Source organism: Erythrolamprus reginae, chromosome 1, assembly GCF_031021105.1.
Source record: "Erythrolamprus reginae isolate rEryReg1 chromosome 1, rEryReg1.hap1, whole genome shotgun sequence".
Lineage (NCBI taxonomy): Eukaryota > Metazoa > Chordata > Lepidosauria > Squamata > Dipsadidae > Erythrolamprus > Erythrolamprus reginae.
In genome coordinates, this window is record NC_091950.1 from 189536409 (window position 1) to 189555080 (window position 18672).

Consider the following 18672-nt stretch of genomic DNA (forward strand, 5'->3'; position numbering starts at 1 on the left):
TTGGAAGGGAGGCGGCAAGGGGGGGGGGGGGAAGGGCGAACAACAAATGGCAAATACTTACTTACCGACGAGAGACAGAGGACGCGAGAACGAACTCCGAGAGTCCAAAACGCATCGGATCGAGGGGGGGAAATCCGAGATTTTAAAGAAGGAAGCTTGACCCCTTTTAGAAAGCTCCCCCACCCCCACAAACGACGGCGGAATATCAATGGCGCTCTGGAATTTAATTCGAACTGACCTCCCCTCCCGGCAGGCCAAAAGTCTGCCTCCCTGGGCTTGGCGTTTGTTTTCCTTTCTTTTTAAAAGCCAGAAGCTTCGGCTGAGATTTGTTGCAAAGCTGACATAACTCACCGCGCTCCTTCCAGCCCGGTGGAGGGGTGGGTGGGAGGGAGGCGTGAGAGTGTTAAAAGGGGCTGTGGGGGGGAGAGGTGGGGGCGGTTGAATCACGCGCGTTATATCAAGCTAATGGGATGGACTTGCAGGTGTGCTGGCTTCCCGAAAGGAGGACCGTAGGGTAGTGCACGTGATGGCTGTTTTGAACTCATTCGGAGCCCCATCACGACTTGGGGAGGGGAGGGGGCGTTCGGCTCGCAAATGAACCGAGCGCTCTTCTATCGCGCATTAGGGAAACGGCCATGCCCTGGAAATCAGACAAAATATTGAATTCTTCGGAATTCAAACGAAATTGCATCATTCCTCCCTCCCTCCCTTTCTTTCTCTCTCTCTCTCTCTCTTTCCTTCCTTCTTTCTATCTTTCTTTCTTTCTTTCCTTCTTCCCTCCCTCCATTCCTTCCTTCTTTCTTTCTCTTTCCCTTCTTCCTTCCTTCCTTCTTTCTATCTTTCTTTCTCTTCCTTCCTTCCTTCCTTCCTTTCTCTTCCTTCCTTCCCTCCCTCCTTCCCTCCCTCCCTCCCTTCTTCCTTCCTTCCTTCCTTCCTTCCTTCCTTCCTTCCTTCTTTCTCTAAACGGTTTGTATAGAAGGAGCGTTCTCGTGTTCTGGTCATCAGCTTTTATTATAAGTTCCGTTGTTTAAAAGACCCACCCCCTGCGATCCTACCTTTTAGGGTTCTCCTTCTCTTTCTCGATTTAAAAAAAAAAATCTCACGAGTGGCTATTTATACGATGAAATACTCGTTTGAAAGGAGAACCGCGGTCCTTTTTCTGGAAGGCGCGCTGGTTTTTGTCCCCCCCCTCCCCCCCCGAAGTCGGAAAACCAAACGCCACATCGCCACTAGGTGGCGCTAACGAATTAAGAAAACGAGATATTCCCCCGGCGTCTGCTGACAAAAATAGGACACTTAATCGTTTGGACTCGGTTTTAATCGCACGCATTACATTTGCATTCCTTAACTGCTCCTTTTTTTTCTTTTTCCTTCGCCGGAGAGACAGGAAAAGATCGCACTGGATTTAAGAAACGCTCTTCCGTGTTGCTAATTTCTGTTTTGTTTTGGTTTTATGTTTTAGCTTGGATTCTGGTAATATCAGAGGAATATAATTACTTCTCCAACGGAGAGCATTGTCCTATCTGATCAGGAGAGGAGGAAACAAGAAGTTGCATTAGAAAAGGCTGAATAAGAGAATCAGGCAGCGGCGCCCTTAAAGTCTCAAGCCTGCCCTTTTATTGAAAGGTTTCCGTAAAATAACTTACCCACCCACCCGCCTCGTCAGAGAGTAATAGGCAGTAAATAGCTGACCACTCACCCAAATGGCCATTTTGCTCTGCGTAACAAATGAGCGGCTACGTGCTGCTCCATCCCCAAAAGATCCTGCTATTTTTAAAAGCGTTAAAAATATTTGCCGGCCTATAGACCGCTACTCACTGTTTGGGGCAAATAAATAAATAAATAAATAAGAGTTTGAGAGCAACTTCAGGTCGCTGCTTGGATGATAGGATAACAATGCTACAGATTTCGCATTATTTTTCTCGGTTAGCCATTCGATCTCTTCGACCTCTTAGCTATTCGACCCCCCCCCCCCCCGGTAAATATATATATTTAAATGAACTTGACTTGCACAGAATGTATAAAAAATATATTGTTGCGTCGAGTACTTCTTGCAAGAAAAAGATAAATCGCTCTTATCACTTAAGGGTAGTTCAGGGCTGCTCCTGGGAAGATCTTGTTCAAAGGCCGCAATGAGAGGCGGTGGGCGGCACAACGGAGACAATTCTATTGTGTTGCAATCGATTTCAGCACCATGGAGAGCAGCAATGGACAGGAAGATAATTAGGGTGATTAAAAAGGCTGTTCTCCCTGTAGCGAGAAGCAACGTCAGAAATGGAATTCCGCAGCTGAGAAGGCAGGGGGGCTGGACTGTGTACCCATTTCCAGACTGGCTGCTTATTAATCTGAGCTCCTTTCCTTCCAGATACTCACTGCTCCCAGATGAAGGTGTACTTGGGCCTTTGAGGCATGCTAAGTATTGTCAGAACAAGAGTTGAGAGAATGGCACAATTTGGCCCTCATCATTACTAAAGAGAATCAAGATAGGATAGAAACAAATCATGGTTATCCAAATATTGCTGTTATTATCAGAAGGGAAAATAATTACATAGACTTACTGATGGGGGAAAATAACCCCCAGAATTAGATTCTACAGCAAGGTGAATACATTTTAGTCTAGGCAAGGACCTTCCTCTAGAACGCAAAGATGGAGAAGGATGTTTGACCACATATTCAGACCAGAAATGTATGTTTTGTACAGAGAAATGAACCATTTTTTAAATAAATTCCATGATTTTCTCCAAGTTTGTTTAATTTTAGCAGTCTAATTTAGAGGTTTCTGTGTAGGAATATCAAAAGTGACATAGGATTTATGAATTGATTGAGATACATTTTCTTTCTGTTTCTGGCTTACAGTAGTATGTAATATGAGATATCACAGTACCTAAATTTATTGAATTTCCTCTGACCATAAACTACAATTTGCCTGCAGCTTCAGTTTTATTTTATTCAATGGGGATGATGAAGCAATCAAAGCACTTCAACTTGTAAAAACAATAACCGGAGTAAATGTAATTTTATCTTCAACACCTGCAGGATCAGCTGGAAGACTTCAAGTGAGTTTTTATGATTTTTCAGAATGATCAACATTTTTGAGTGCAGAAGTTTATAAAAGATGAGCTGGGAGTACAGCCTTCAATCTGGGCCTCCCCTAATAGGCGATTATTAAGAAAAGAAGATTCCCAGAACTGCCATTACTGGTCCCCCTTCAAAGAAAAGGCTTTTAAAAATAAAATAATTATTAACAAACACGTACAGAAAAAGCAGACCCGACTTGTTTATTATGGAATTTTTAAAAAAATCAAAACCAAGGAGCATTCTCAAGGTGGCACTGTATCTCAATTTCAAATTCTGAATTTCCCATTTAAAGTTTAAAGTTGATTTCAATTACTATCTGTCTGTCTGTCTGTCCGTCCGTCTGTCTGTTTATATTTGCCTGCTGCCTAACTTCTGAAGAACTCTAATTTCAGGATTTCTGAAACTTGCTACATAAAAAGGTCAATTTGAAAATATTCATTTATTGAATAGTTTGCTAGCTACCTGACAATCATGATGGCTTTTTAAAAGAAATATTAAGGGGAATTTGTCAGCAAGAAAAGAACACTGATACTCAGTGTCAGGTCCCTGACTTTTGAATTACTTGAACATTTCATAAATGTAAGTGTAAACTTTGAATTTTTTCTTTAGTATAGCATGTGATACCCAGAGAGATATGGTGGCCTAGAGGTGAATATGTTCATGTCACATTCAGGAGATTCTCTTTGTGGCCGGATATAGAAACCTCATTAACTAATATTTAGTGATGTTTCTGTATAGGGCACAAAGAGAATTTATCTGCTGTGAACTCTACACAGGCATCAAGAAGGGCACCCGGCCAGTAAACTCTCAGCTCCATTCAATCTCCAATAAAAGGAATTAAAGGGTTGTAAAAAGGAAAAAAAATGCAAGCAATGCCCATTCAATTATCTTTTTATATGAGTGTGTGCAAACAACAAAAACAGAAAGCACAATTTTTGTTTTTGAATTTGTGGAACCAGTTTATTCTATGAATTTAAGCCTTCTGCCTAGTTGTACAAAAACAATGGCCATACCTTTTGTTAGCATATTGGAACCAGCAGTAGCCTGAATTCCACATTTGACATTCCAGTTGAAGATTGCAACTATTTTGATGAATTAATATTCATTAATAATAATACTTAACATTATTTTTGCTGATAATGGAAAGGAAGGGAAACTAGCAGACAGGGGCGGCATACAAATCTAAATAATAATAATAATAATAATAATAATAATAATAATAATAATAATAATATAGATCTATTTCAAGCTATGTTGCTCTCATCAGCTAGCCATACCTGGGTAGTCTGCCTGTAAGGCTGTAGCTTTAACCTCTAGGCCACAGGACCTCCTCCTGTTTCAGCTACTGCCCTACAGGTAGACTGGCCAAATTCAAATCCCAGTAAAGATATGACTAGCTGATGAGAGCAACATAGCTTGAAAGAGATCTATACTAGTCTCCCTTCATTTTCATTATCAGCAAAAATATGTTACACGTATAGAATATAGTTTGTCGGCTATAAAAATTAACTGCCTTGAATGGCCTTGGGGGACGGGCAAGCGACAAAAAGGAAGCAGTATGCTCCCTCCCATAGTTAGGTATAGCAGGATGATTCAACAGAATACATATGTACATACATACATGCACACTCACTCTCTCACACATACATATTCTTTATCCAAACTTTAAATCTGATTTTGCCCTGATGTTGAACACCATTATGTTTGTTAGCTTACTTTGACTTTTTTTGGCTTCTTCTTATAATACATATTCAGTTTCCTGACGATTTTATCTCAAATTGCCTGTGCATTTTTGTGCTGTTGTTTGGTTTTTGCTTCCAGCTTAAATGCTCTGACACTTTTTTAGGCAGCTGCACTGTAATTATCATCAAAGGTTATGGCTTTTTGCTTTTACTACATCAATTTTATCTGTTCATCCAAGTGTATTTTGATTTACATATACGGCACAGTAAAAATGTTCAGCAAATCCCGACTGTAGTTAAACTGTTGGGGGACACAGTGAAACAGCAGAAATGTTACCTAAGATCTTTGCCAAAATGGGTTTAAACCCAGATTTCATAAAGACTCGGGCATGATCACACGGGCAGATGACCACTACTGGAAAAGAGATAGGAGATGAGGGGATCTGGCTCTTTTCTTGCAGACCTTTCATTATCCAAACTTGGTAAAACATCACCAGTGCTTAGTAAAGAGTGGTGTTTGCTCTCAGTTTATATTCTAGTGGTTTGCCCTGCCAATATTGCTGAGGATGATTTTTTAGTTGGCTGTTTACCATTGGCTTGCTTGGAAGTTCCTTGGATTATCATTCTTGATTGTTGGTCTGATGTTAATCTTGAGAGTTAATAGAAACATAGAAGTCTGACAGCAGAAAAAGACCTCCTGGTCCATCTAGTCCTGTATTTCTGTATTTTATCTTAGGATGGATATATGTTTATCCCAGGCATGTTTAAATTCAGTTACTGTGGATTTATCTACCACGTCTGCTGGAAGTTTGTTCCAAGGATCTACTACCCTTTCAGTAAAATAATATTTTCTCATGTTGCTTTTGATCTTTCCCCCAACTAACTTCAGATTAATCTATGCTCATCTGGGCCTTGATTGCCATGGCCTTTTACTTTTCTTTTTCTTTTGGCATGTTGATTGTCTCTTTTGCATAGTAAATGGATACTGTTTCCTTATGTCTATTGATGGCTAATTTGTTAAAGTGCAGGCTTTTATAAATTCCCTGGCGTTTTTCATCTGCAATGGTCAGTTTCCCAGTTGAAATTAGGGTTAGGTCTGTCCACATGTTGTGAAATTTAATAGTTTTCATCCCATGTTCTGACCACTAGTTGGTGTTCATGGATGCACTCTGCCAGCCTTTTGCCTGTTCTCCTTCGTAGTGGCTATTGTAGACATTACACTATATGTGGTAGATGACTTGGTTTTTTTCTTCTGGGGCTGCTGGGTCTTTTGGTTTGCTTAGTCTGAATTACTATACTGTGTTCCATGTTTACATTCCTGGCATTGTTTTTGTAGCACTGAGCTCCTAATTAATTCCTAGCACTCTCAATCTTGTTTTCTGCCAGGTCTTCAGCTTTGGTAGTCAAACTGAGTCCACTGCACTTGAAAATCCTTCTCACCTCTACAGGCCTTCCTTCGGCTCTAGCGCTCAATGGTCCTCTCTTTCTGGATCTGGTTTGTGACCCTGTGCCCTGGATGTTGGATATAATGGGCTTGTTTTGGTTGTTTCTTTTGTAGATTCTGATCAGGGTCCCTGAACTCCCGTCACCCCGAATCTTTGCTCCTCAGCATGTCTGGCAACTCTATGGATTGTCTCTATTTCCAGTTTTTGTCTTTGCCATGGCAACTTCCCACCTATTTGCCATTTCCTTGGCTCAGCTCCTTCTTTCCTCTACCCAACCACATACTTGATTTGCTATCCATTTTACGTGAAGTGCTCTCTACTTAAAGAGGGTGGGACTTCTTGAATTTTCTTTTCCTTGGCCGCAACAGAGCTATGGATCCCAAGAGAAAGGAGACTTGCCTGATCGCCCTGAGCTTTGAGTTCATTCTCCCACCCAATAATTCCAGAAAATTGTGCTAGGAGACTGTTACTTTGCTTCTTGGGAAATCTCACATGGCTGCAAGCTAACTCTCCTATTGATGTTCGTCCATGGTGTTCGAAGAGGACCCTGACATCTAAGAGGTTGTGGGCTGTCCACGATATGTCTTCAGGCCTATACGGGCATGAAATGTTCTGCCACGTGTTGACAGAGATGTGTGGGCACCATTGTCGCAGCATTTGCAGCTCTGGCTTTGTGGAGTGCTTGCTTCTCTTCTGCTGTGAATGTTCTTCTGGCCTCCGATGTCTGGCAGCCTTGGTGGATCAGCATGCGCCATGTTGGTCGATCTTCTGCCAGGGTTTCCCAAGAGGTGGTGTCGATATCGAGGGACTTAAAGGAGGCTTTCAATGTGTCTTTGTATCGCTTCCTTTGACCACTGTGTGATTGTTTTCCTTAGACAACTCACCATAGAGGAGCTGTTTAGGGATGCAATGTTCTGGCATCCTAGCAACATGGCCTCCTCCAATGTGTCTGGGCTTTCATCAGCAGAGTGTGAATTGATGGCAGGCCTGCTCTGGAGAGGACCTCAGTGTCTGGCACCTTATCCTGCCACTGGATCCTCAGAATTCTACGGAGGCAGGTGATGTGGAATTGGAACTCACCTATTATATAATGCCTATCTGACATTCTTAGGAATGATTGTGCACCTATTTTGACCCAGTTTTCCATCAGTAAAATGATGATAGTCAGCTCTGCTTCTCCTTGTTTGTGAGTTTGGGGTTGGATGTCTTAAGAGCTCCCATCTATCTTGGTTGTAAAAGATAGGATGCAGGAGAAAAACTAAATATGAATTTGAATAATATTGAGTTGTTGCCAATTCCGAAAGTTTGGGGTTCAGAAGGTATGAGGATTCTTGTTACATTGATAGAGCCCTGGTGACTCAATGGTTGGAATGCAATACTGCAGGATAATTCTGCTGACTTCCAGCAGTTCGATTCTCACCAGCTCAAAGTTGACTCAGCCTTTCCTCCTTCCGAGGTCGGTAAAATGAGAACCTAGATTGTTGTGGGGCAATATGCTCACTCTGTAAACAGATCTTAAATAACTTCCAGATTAATAAGGAGAAACATATATCAGTATATCAAGGTTTTTAAAATTGGTTTAACTAGTAAACTCAATGCATTCTGGAAGAGAGAGCTGGAATTGGAAAATTCATCCACATATATCCTCAAGATTGCAGTGTATTCATCATCAGAAAATTCCTGGTGATAATTTCAGAATGCACCAACATGGCTACACAAGGCTACTCTTGGAGATGCTGCATTACTCCTATACAGAGACACTACAAAGCCTGAACCCAGTTAAAGGTGTTCATTGCAGCATTCATCACTTTGCACAAAGTAGGCTAAAATTATATGCAGGACGCATACTCCTACCTTTCTGGTTATTTAAGTCATTAGCAGGCCATTTTTTTAAAAAAAAATGCTGCAATGGTACATTAACATAATTCTCTTTCTATGGAAGGGCTATTATTATAAAACAACTTGGCATTTGGAATTGATTCAAGTTTCTTCTCTATTAGAGTTTAGTAAGGGAAATCAAATCCTTTCAAATACATATTTTATTGTTACACATTTTAAAAGGATTTTATTAATTTGTTTAGCAATAGCAATAGCATTTAGACTTATACTGTATACTGCTTCATAGTGCTTTTACAGCCCTCTCTAAGCAGTTTATAGAGTCAGCTTATTGCCCCCAACAATCTGGGTCCTCATTTTACTCACTTTGGAAGGATGGAAAGGTGAGTCAATCTTGAGCCAATGGTGAGATTTGAACTGTTGAACTACAGCTAGCAGTTAGCTGAAGTAGCCTGTAGTACTGCACTCCAACCACTGCACCACCCCAGCTCTTTACTCTTTTGAGTATAGGTTGTGAACTCCCCAGAGCCAAGTTTGGGGACTCCTGCCCCAGAGCCTTTGAGGTTGAATAGCATAAAACAGGAAGGAATGTTCTACGAGATTAGATCTACTGTTATCTCTCTGGATCAACTGGTGTCTTGATACTTCTTCCTTGCTTTTTAGCACTTAGAAACACTCCTGCATTTTTATTTAATTAATTTATTTATTTTGTCCAATACACAATAATACACAATGAAGGTTATAGGGGATATAGTAGAGAAGAAATACAAGATATAGGAGAGACTATAGGACAGGGGATGGAAGGCACTCTAGTGCGCTTATGTACGCCCGTTACTGACCTCTTAGGAATCTGGAGAGGTCAACCATGGATAGTCTAAGGGTAAAATGTTGGGGGTTAGGGGATGAAACTACGGAGTCCGGTAATGAGTTCTATGCTTCAACAACCCGATTACTAAAGTCATATTTTTTACAGTCAAGTTTGGAGCGGTTAATGTTAAGCTTGAATCTGTCGTCTGCTCTTGTGTTGTTGTGGTTAAAGCTGAAGTAGTCTTTGACAGGCAGGACATTGCAACATATGATCTTGTGGGCAATACTTAGGCGTCATAGTTCTAAGCTTTCAAGACCCAGGATTGTAAGTCTAGTTTTGTAGGGTATTCTGTTTCGAGTGGAGGAATGAAGGGCTCTTCTTGTGAAGTAACTTTGAACATTTTCAAGGGCGTTAATGTCTGAGATGCGATATGGGTTCCAAACTGATGAGCTGTATTCGAGGATGGGTCTGCTAACCAAGGGTGGGCTTCAAAAATTTCAGCAAAAAAGGAGAAAGCATGGAAACTCTGAGGAAAATGCTGAATTTCCAGCCATTTGGGCCCCCCGGATCCATTGGAACTAGGCTAGAGCCCCCCTGGAGGGGGGCTGAAGAAGAGAGGCACCAGTCGGAGGTCTGGCGGGAATTGCAAGCTCCCCAGGAAGCTGGCACTAGCCTCTCGGACCGACAGCTGTGAAAAGGCAACTCATCGCCTTCGCCATTAACAGAGAGAACCGCAACGGAACAATTAGAAAATAAGTTGTAGATTGCCTAGGGTAGAAGATCACAGCATCTGACCAGGAGCAGAGTGGAAGTAAAGTGCTAGAGTCAGCTGAGTGACTGGCTAATTTAAAGTTAGAAGAAGATTTAAAATGTGACAGAAAAAAATATCCCAGAATGGAAACTAGCAGCTATCTAGCAACTGGGAATGCCACCTCTGTTGTACACCATGTAAGAAACTACGCACAAGCCACACATTTGTATTGCACAATAAATAATTTAATTAATAGACTATTGGTTTTAATGTATTTTGCAGAAAAAAAGAAAAAAGAAACACTCATTGATGGCATTTCCAAATTTTTAGGAATCTTGAGACTCTTCAGAACTTGTTTCACTTTCAGTCTCACTGCCTTCTGAACTCTTGGTCTCTTCTTCAGTCTCATCACTGCTCTCGTCATCAGTTTCCTCATCTTCTTTGTCAGGATATTGACTTTCTAACATAGAAATGTAACAGGGACAAGCTTAAAAGCTTAAAAATCATTCTAAATGTTCAGTAGCCTTCTGAATTTCTTCCTGCTTCCCACAAGACGACTAGGTCCAATGGAAACAAAACTTTCTACTTATCTCCTTTCAAAAATTAAATTTGGTGTCATAAAACCTAATAAACAAATTGGATTCGTGAACAACCAATAGCTTGAATTGCATGCTGAAAAGATCTATATTGGGTTGATCTAAATTACAATTCCACATCTGCTTCATAAATTTGCAAATGCTCTAAAAGGAGATTTGGAAAATGCCTAGGAAGCAGGAGGGGGTGGGCACTATTCCATCACCAGTTAGGCACATTCAAACGCAGCCCATTGTCATTTATTTTGGAATTAAGTCTTTAACCAAATGTACACTTATTTTGATGTAAATTACATTGATTGTAATTCTAGGCATATATGTACTCTTTGCATTGGTAATATTAAACATTTACTGTAGCAAGAACAATAGTAGCATAAGAAAAAACAAATGTGTTTTTAATTAGTAATAATTGTTTCAGATTTTTCATTTGTTATTCATCAGCTTTCTTTGTAGTGCAAATTATTTTACAAATATTTATACTCCTCTATAACAAATAACTGGGTGCAGTCCTTTAAAATTTTAACTTCATCAATGCTTGTTAAATCGTTGTAGTATTTCTAATCATCATACTCACCCAGAAGCAATTTTTTCTCAATAAGTGGAAGAAACTGATTAGCTTCAGGGTTGCTTGGTTCATATATCAGAACTGGAGTTTGACGAGAGAGAAGAAATTAATATTTCTGGGGCTAAAGAAAATACAAATACTTCTTCCCAACCCTCATCCAAACATCAACCTCCATTTCATGAGTGCAAAAATATTCCCTATGCACTCTATTTAGGTGATTACCTGCTGAAAATAGAGTTGTGTAAATACACACACACAGAGACAGACACACTTATTTAAGTTCCCTTTGGGCAATATCTTTTAATATAACGGGAACTTAAATTATTACATTTCCTGAAGCAATGTGCAAATCGAAATGCAGGGTTTTTTCTCAAAAATGCACGCATTCTTGATTTTTGAATATGATCTCCAATTTAAAGTGAGAAGAGAAATAAAATAACAAAATTAATATTAAATGTATTGTATGACAGAACACTATTTTCCAAAATCGTAAGAAAACTGTGTGTGAAGTGTTATTCACATTTTCTGGATATTATTTTTTAAGAATTGAAAAGTTTAGTAAAAACTAGAAAAAATAATCTCGTCTGGAAAAAATGAGAAACCAAGAGGGACCAAAAATGATAGCTAGGCTCACCAATATACATGGCCAATTTATTTTTTAAAGAGCAAAAGTTGTTGTTTGCATGTAGTGTTGATTCGTGAAATATATACATTAATTTTATTTTCCTATTTAAAATCTCAATAGCAGCATTAGGCTATGAAGACAGAGACCAATATTATGCCATTTAAGAAAGGAGATAATAATTTCCAGTAGTGCCTACTCTATCTTGCCTTTTTTTTTTGACAGCCCCCCCTCCCTCCCAGTAGAGGCCTGGTTGCCACAGTAAGAAATTGGAGGGCACTTTGATTCACATAATTTGGCCTTTTCCAGTCATGTATCTATTTTGGTTTCAAGTTGCTGCATGTGTTAATATAGCCTTAGGATAAACATAGTAACTTAATAAATAAATGTATGGATTATAGAGCCTTTTACAAATAATTCTAGCTCTTTAGGACCCTGGTACTTATCAATGAGGATTATTTTATGTGGAAATTTATTTTAAATATTTATATAGTCGCCCCATCTAGGCACTTCCCAATCAGTATGTTTTTATGTAAATGGAAAGAAATATATACACTTAATTTTAAGGCATGGATTCATGTATTAATGAATGAAAAATTAATGCATTAATGAGATATTTCAATTTATGAAATATTTATATTATAAAAAGTTGCACAACATGCTTCTATATGGCCAAGATTTAGTAATATTTAAATACTGGATTTTAATTTTAAGACATGGATTCAAGATATTAATGAAAAATATATAGCCAAGATTCAGTAATTTCTTTTTATTGATATTTTACTGACAATTTTCCTTTTTCCTTCTTTTTTCTCTCTAGTTTATTTCAATAACTATAATGGATATAATTTCCCTAATCCCTATCACTGATATTTTATTCCATTATTTGTTTCTTATGCTGCAGTATGTACAAAAATTAAAAACAGAAAACAAAAACCAGAAGTTGCTCCTTTTCTACACACATATAGACTTTATAGCTGTATAAATTTCTTATGTTCTTATGTATTTACATTTATCATAAATGTATAGCTGTATAATTTATGATAAATGTAAATACATAAGAACATAAGAAGAACCATGCTGAATCAGGCCAAAGCTCATCGAGTCCAGCATTCTGTGTTCCACAGTGGCCCACCAATTGTACATGGGGATCTTGAGCAGAAAGAGAAGGCAAGACCCTCCCTTTCCCTTGACCCCCAACAAATGGTACCCAAGGGAATCCTGCCTGCCTCAACAAAGATATGGAAAAATGATCTCTGTGTGTATGTGCGTGTGTCTAAAAGTGTAATGCCTTCCACAGATCTGTAATGTGGACTTTGGGGTGTAATTTGGATTGGAGAAATGTGGCTCGATGATTGTAAAGAAAGCTCCCCACAATGTACCAAGGTTTCCACCTCAGATCCAGTTGTACACCATTTGGAAAGAGGGTGCATGAAATCTGGTGAGTATCAAACCACTTTTCTGGATGGAACCAGAAATCAATAAAATGGCACCCAAAGATGAGTTGCTGAGAGAATGCCTGAGACAGCAACAGACATGAGAGGAAGATCAAACAGAGAAAAAAGCAAGGCAAGACATGATCCTGCATGAGTTATATCATTGACATACATCTGAGGTAGCTGATACTGGGAAATTTTGCTGGTGGCTGGAAAGGGCTGGACTAAAAGACAGTATGAGGCATTGATCATAGCAGCAGCAGAACTGGGACTAAGCCCCAAACCAAAGAAGCAGGGGTCTACCACATTAGATAGGATCTAAGGTACAGGTTAGGGGGAAAAAAAGTCTGAGGCAGTCCAAAACATAGTGGCGGAGTGTAACATGTAAGCAGGAACAGCACACACTGAATAGCACACCCGGGTAGCTGGCATTGCCTATAGGCTAGATCTTCCCAAGTCCAGATAAGAAATTCCACCAAAGGCCATGGCTAAGATTCTCTGGGACTTCTAGATCCAGGCAGACAGGCAGGTATTGGCTAATCAAACAGATATCATGGTAGTAGACAAGGACCAGAAGATAGTGGTGGTGATAGATGTAGTAGTGCCAAGTGACACTAACAACAGGCAGTAATATGAGAACCTAGAGAGGTATTAGAGCTTGAAGAAGGAACTAGAGAGAATGTGGAAATTAAAGGCCAAAGTGGTTGTAGGAGCATTTGGGTCTGTGATTCCTAAGAAGGAAGAGAAGCTCCAACAGATCTCGTGAATGAAATCAGAGCTCTCTGTCCAGAACAGTTCAGTGCTGGGAACATCTAAGATGTGGTGCAGAGCTCTTAAACTCCCAGTCACTAGTTGAGGACCTGAGACTGAGGAAGACATATATGCCACTCAATTGAGTGAAAATGATTTTTTAAAAAAAAAAAATATGTTACTTAATCTCACAATTGCCACTCTGCGTGGTAAACAGAAGTAAAAAAAATGGACAAAATAAAAATAATGAACACTATGAATAACAATACACTACTGATACAATGGTGTACTTACTCATCTGACAAAGCTTCTTTGCAATATGGTATTTCCGTTCCATTATTGCTTTCAGAAACTAGGAAAGATATTTTAAAATACAGAAATTGAAAAAACAATATATTTCTAATCTTATTTGAGAATGTAATTTTTATTGCTCTTAATTGACTTCAATTTGTTTTAAATTTTATTTATGGCCGTTCTTGGGATTGAAGCGGCAGAAGCCATGAGCATATCTTAAATAAATAAAACCACCAATAAATATATTGCATCCATAGACTATGCTATCATTGTTACTATACAGTCAATCTATGCTTCATCTTATGCTTTTCATTCTTAATGTAAATATCATTTTAAAGAACTCTGGTGACACAATTTTAAAACTAACGTTGATACCAAAAGATTGAAGATATTGTGCTATTGCATACATCTTCTGAAGTATTTAAATTACAATTTCCATATATGTTGTAGCCCTCATATTCTCTGAAAGAGCTAAAAGCAAAGTGAGGATGCAGCCTTTCAGGTATAATCACACCCTATGATATCACCCACCCCATATCTGCATTGGAGTGGTCATGTTACATTTTTATTGCAGGCAGCTCATACTAACATTGTTGAGACGAAAAATATTGTTTTGTTTTTCGTGCAAAACAAAACTATTTCTCCCATACGTCTCATATTATGCCTATGATGTTTTTAAATATAAGGTAGATTCTTTATATTTTTTCAATCTTTGTAACAAGGGAATTTTTACTTATATGTGGGAAAATAAACCCTATTTTAAGAAATAGCAACTGTATTGAGGAATATGTTCACTTCCTTTGTGTGAAAAGCTAATTTTGTTTCAGTGCTGCTTCAGCTTAGTATATTCTTGTACCTCTCCCATCAATTGTAGTGGTGCAATTCGATTTTGAGTTGCATTGTCTGTTGGATCAGTGTTGCTTTCGTCATCTGAACTTTCTGGTGGCTTTCCATCATCTTTTTTTTTGTCCTCACTGTCCTTTTGTGGTTCAGTAGAGACTTCACTGTTGACAGTCTTTTCATCAATCTTGAAATTTTTCATTTTTTCATCTAAACAAAATTCAAACTTCCATGAAAAGGATTAAGAAAGGCCTTTGAAATTCTATAGAAACCCTTTACAAATGTTAACACAAAGAAAATCACAATGTGATGGGTCCACATTTTTTATATTTGTCATTAAGTTGCCCTCTTTTATAATATTTACATATATGTAAATCAAATGATATTAAGCATCTGAGGCAATACAATAAATGGCTAGCATTGGATTGATCCAATAAAATACATAGTCAGATATCACAGATATCAATAAATAGCATATTCTTCTGGATTCGTTCTACCTTCTAAGGGGTGGAAACATGAGAATTATCCTGTCCTCTATAATAACAACCATGGACTTTATGAATAGGTTTGGATTAATATTTTTTCACACCCAATTGATGTGTAATCAGTACACAGCCAGTTGTAGTCAGTAAGTTCCCTTTAAAAGAAAATTTTTAAGACAGGCAAATAACTTAAATATTGAAAGCATATTTCAAGTGAGACAAGGCTGATGCAATTAAGCTATTGTCTTAGAAAAAGGTATCTTAATTTTTAAAAAATATGATTGGAGGAGATAAAAATACTCTCCCCCAACAGAACAAATTTCCCCAATGAGCATGATTGCTAATACAGAGAACTTTTAAAAAATTCAATTTAAAGAATTCTGTGCCTCAGAATCTGATGCTGGTTAAGGGCTTAGCTCTGAAAATTAGAATGAGATGAATTCATACAAGCAGGTCTACTGATGGCATCGCTTTCAAAAACAGGATACTATATAGAATAACAATATGTGGACAGCATCATTGTGGAGAGATTACTAATACCCTATTCGTAGATTTCCCTGTGTTGTGGTTAGCTCTGGCCCTGCTCCTGCCCCAAGGACTGTGGATGTGGGGGAGACATCCACATGTTGCAGGCCTGTTTTGCCCCCGGTGGAATCTGATGATGAAGGCTCCTCTGACCAAGAAGACATGAGTGACAGAGAGGAGGAGAGTGTGGCAGACAGCTCAGAAGGAGATCAATTATCTAGCTCCTCCTTGGATTCAGAACAAGAGTTAATGATACAGCCACGCATGCAGAGAGCGATGCATAGGCAACAACAACTGAGAGATTATTATCAAAGAAAATGAGGCCAAATGTGGTTGGGTGGGACTGTGGTAATTAGTGAGGCTGCTATAAATAGGATTATCTGATCCTTGTGTTTCGTGACTGCTTTACTGACTTTGACTTTTTGTGTGCTGATTTCCCCCCGCTTTGAAACTAAACCAGAGCAAAGTGTGTTTCACTTTGTGAAAGAAGGAGGACTGTGAATTGCCTCACAGCTGCAAGCTAAGTATCACAGAACTGATAAGGGACTTGTACAAATTACCAGTTTGTTTGGAGACGAGTGCTCTTGGCTATACCAAAAGAGGGCTTGGTTTAAGTGAATTTTCATTATAAAGAACATTGTTTTGAATTTTCAAACATGTGTGTGTCTGAAATTTGTACCTGTGAATTTTTGGGAGGATTCTATCAGAGAGCCCGACAGAACACCCTGGAGCAGATGGCTTGCCTCTGAATTAAACTGAACTTGCCTTAGATGCAGGAAGACTTCCCCTTAAATGTGATCATGAAATTCACTTACTAGAATTTTTATATTCCATTTCACACTACACTTACATTACAGTTGTCAATCCTCACAGTATAATTTTCCTGAGTTTAAAATTTAAATCCACCTACCCTTCATTAAGTGAGTCTGACTGACATCATGTGCAACCACAATATGAGTTTGTCTCATAGAATAACAGGAAAAACTGGGAAGCTCTCTGGACATGGAGCAAATTCACTTAAGGAGTTAGAGTTACTTTAGCAAAACTATGCAAATTGTCAAATTTTCTATGAATTGTTAATACTTAGACTAAAATGATGTAATGATGTACAAGACGGTGGCTTCTTTTGTTAGCTCACTCAAGGACGTGTTGATGTAATTTCTTCCCTCAGATGAAAGAAAATATGTGACACCAAAAATAGCTGCTTCCACAATAGTCTTTTTATCTGAGCTCTTAAAGTAAACCAAGAAAGGTTTTGCTGTCCTTCTTCGCACACAAAAGAAGTTCACACAGGCAATTCAATCCCTTCTTTAATGATAAAACACATATTCCTGCTGGATCCTACTGATTCAGGTGCAGCTTGAATCAGTAGTGGGCAGGCATTAGGATGGCAGCAGTGAGGACATATCCTTCACAGATGCTAAGTAGGCAGCTACAAAGTTGGGGCAAGGACATTATGTCAATTATACTTTCTTGGTAAAAGAAATTATAAAGTCGATTCATTGAACACTTTTTATGGACTGAAATTTTAAACTGGATTAATTAGCAGCCTACACTACAAACCCACCTTTTCATTACCTTTTGGAATAAGCTATGCTATGGAAATTTCAGAAAAAGAATAGTAGAATGCCAAAGAAATTTAAGGTGGGAGATAAGAAGAAAAGGAAATACAGAAACATTTACTTTAACCCAAACCATTCAGTATAATACTTTTAGCATCCAGTTTTTCTTTTTCCATTCATAGTTAAGTAACACATTTTTGTATCATTTATACTTCTCCTGATATACCTAACACTCACTTCCATTTAAACAGGTAGGCAGAAACATTATATAGAGCCATTTTTACTTCTTTCAACAAACATCAATTCTTTTAACTCACCCATTGCGCTTATATCACTGTTTGCGGGTTTAAAAATACATCCATCTATTTCCTAACTAAACATTTTAACATGGTCAAACAAATCAAGTAGAATTGTTCTTCATGTATGCATAATTTGCAGTAATTCACTCTGTTTTATCTGTCAAACACAACTACCTTATGTTGTTTTGGGATTTTATACTTTACATGACATATACAAAAAGAGAAGGACAAAGAACACAAGGAGAAGATGGAAAGAAACATCAAAGGCACAGTATGACAGCATCAAATAATAATGGGTGAGGCCACCAGAAATTTCAAGAATCAGAACTTTGTATTTTCTTCAATGTGTGAAGTGCTAAAAGAGGAAATTAAGAAGAACACAACTACTTTAGTCTTTGATAATTAATTTGGAATTACTAAAGTCTTCTTGGCATCGTTCACTACAATCCATTTAACGTTTATTAGAAAATCATTTGGGTTCTCAATAACATGACTTCATTCATGTCCTCCACTAAAACACCTTTACTATTAAACCATGAACTTTTCTTACCCATAACTGCATTAACCACCTAAAGGACATCACACTTTCTAGCCAATTCTCTACACAATGTTAATACTACTTAGTAGGTATTTCATCTATTCCCACTTCCATTATAGGCAGATTTTACTGTGCTCAGCAAACAACCTTCCACTCCATTTTCATGCAAAATATTCCACAAGTCTATTCACTTCACCATGCAGACTTTTTTTTTTAAACTTTCTAACTGAGATACTGACACAACACCCAAGAGGCAGATATTGTCACAGAAAAGGCAATTCCTTCGCTATTCCCAGTGGAGGTTTTATCCTATCTTTTCAGAGTTAGGCTATCTCACTTATGTCATGTGGCTGTTTAGCTAATTCAACTTCGTGCTAAACCAGTAACCCATAGAATTAAAGCAATTTCAGTACTGCCAGCCGAGCAGTCTAGCTAAACCACACAATTCTGCAGCTTGTTACCTCCAGCTCGGTAGAGAAAAAACAGGAGAAAGGTGGTGGCAGAATCAAAGCAGAGGGGAGAGGAAGTATTCAGATCAAAATGAAACAGCTAAAAAGCCCTGCTCT

The 18672-nt window shown here is 38.5% G+C and overlaps 1 protein-coding gene across 2 annotated transcripts in view; it reads right to left on the minus strand.

Moving 5' to 3' along the window:
- Positions 1 to 9823: 9823 nt before the first annotated feature.
- The window catches only part of ERICH2 (glutamate rich 2), a 33383-nt gene continuing 24534 nt past the window's right edge, over positions 9824 to 18672 (minus strand). For both annotated transcript variants that reach the window (XM_070731734.1, XM_070731733.1), the window contains 4 exons: positions 14717 to 14910; positions 13861 to 13918; positions 10768 to 10839; positions 9824 to 10060 (listed from right to left, as the gene is read on the minus strand). In XM_070731734.1, the coding sequence (XP_070587835.1) occupies positions 9927 to 10060; positions 10768 to 10839; positions 13861 to 13918; positions 14717 to 14910 (458 nt within the window). In that variant the 3' untranslated portion in view covers positions 9824 to 9926. The remainder of the gene's footprint in view (positions 10061 to 10767; positions 10840 to 13860; positions 13919 to 14716; positions 14911 to 18672) is intronic.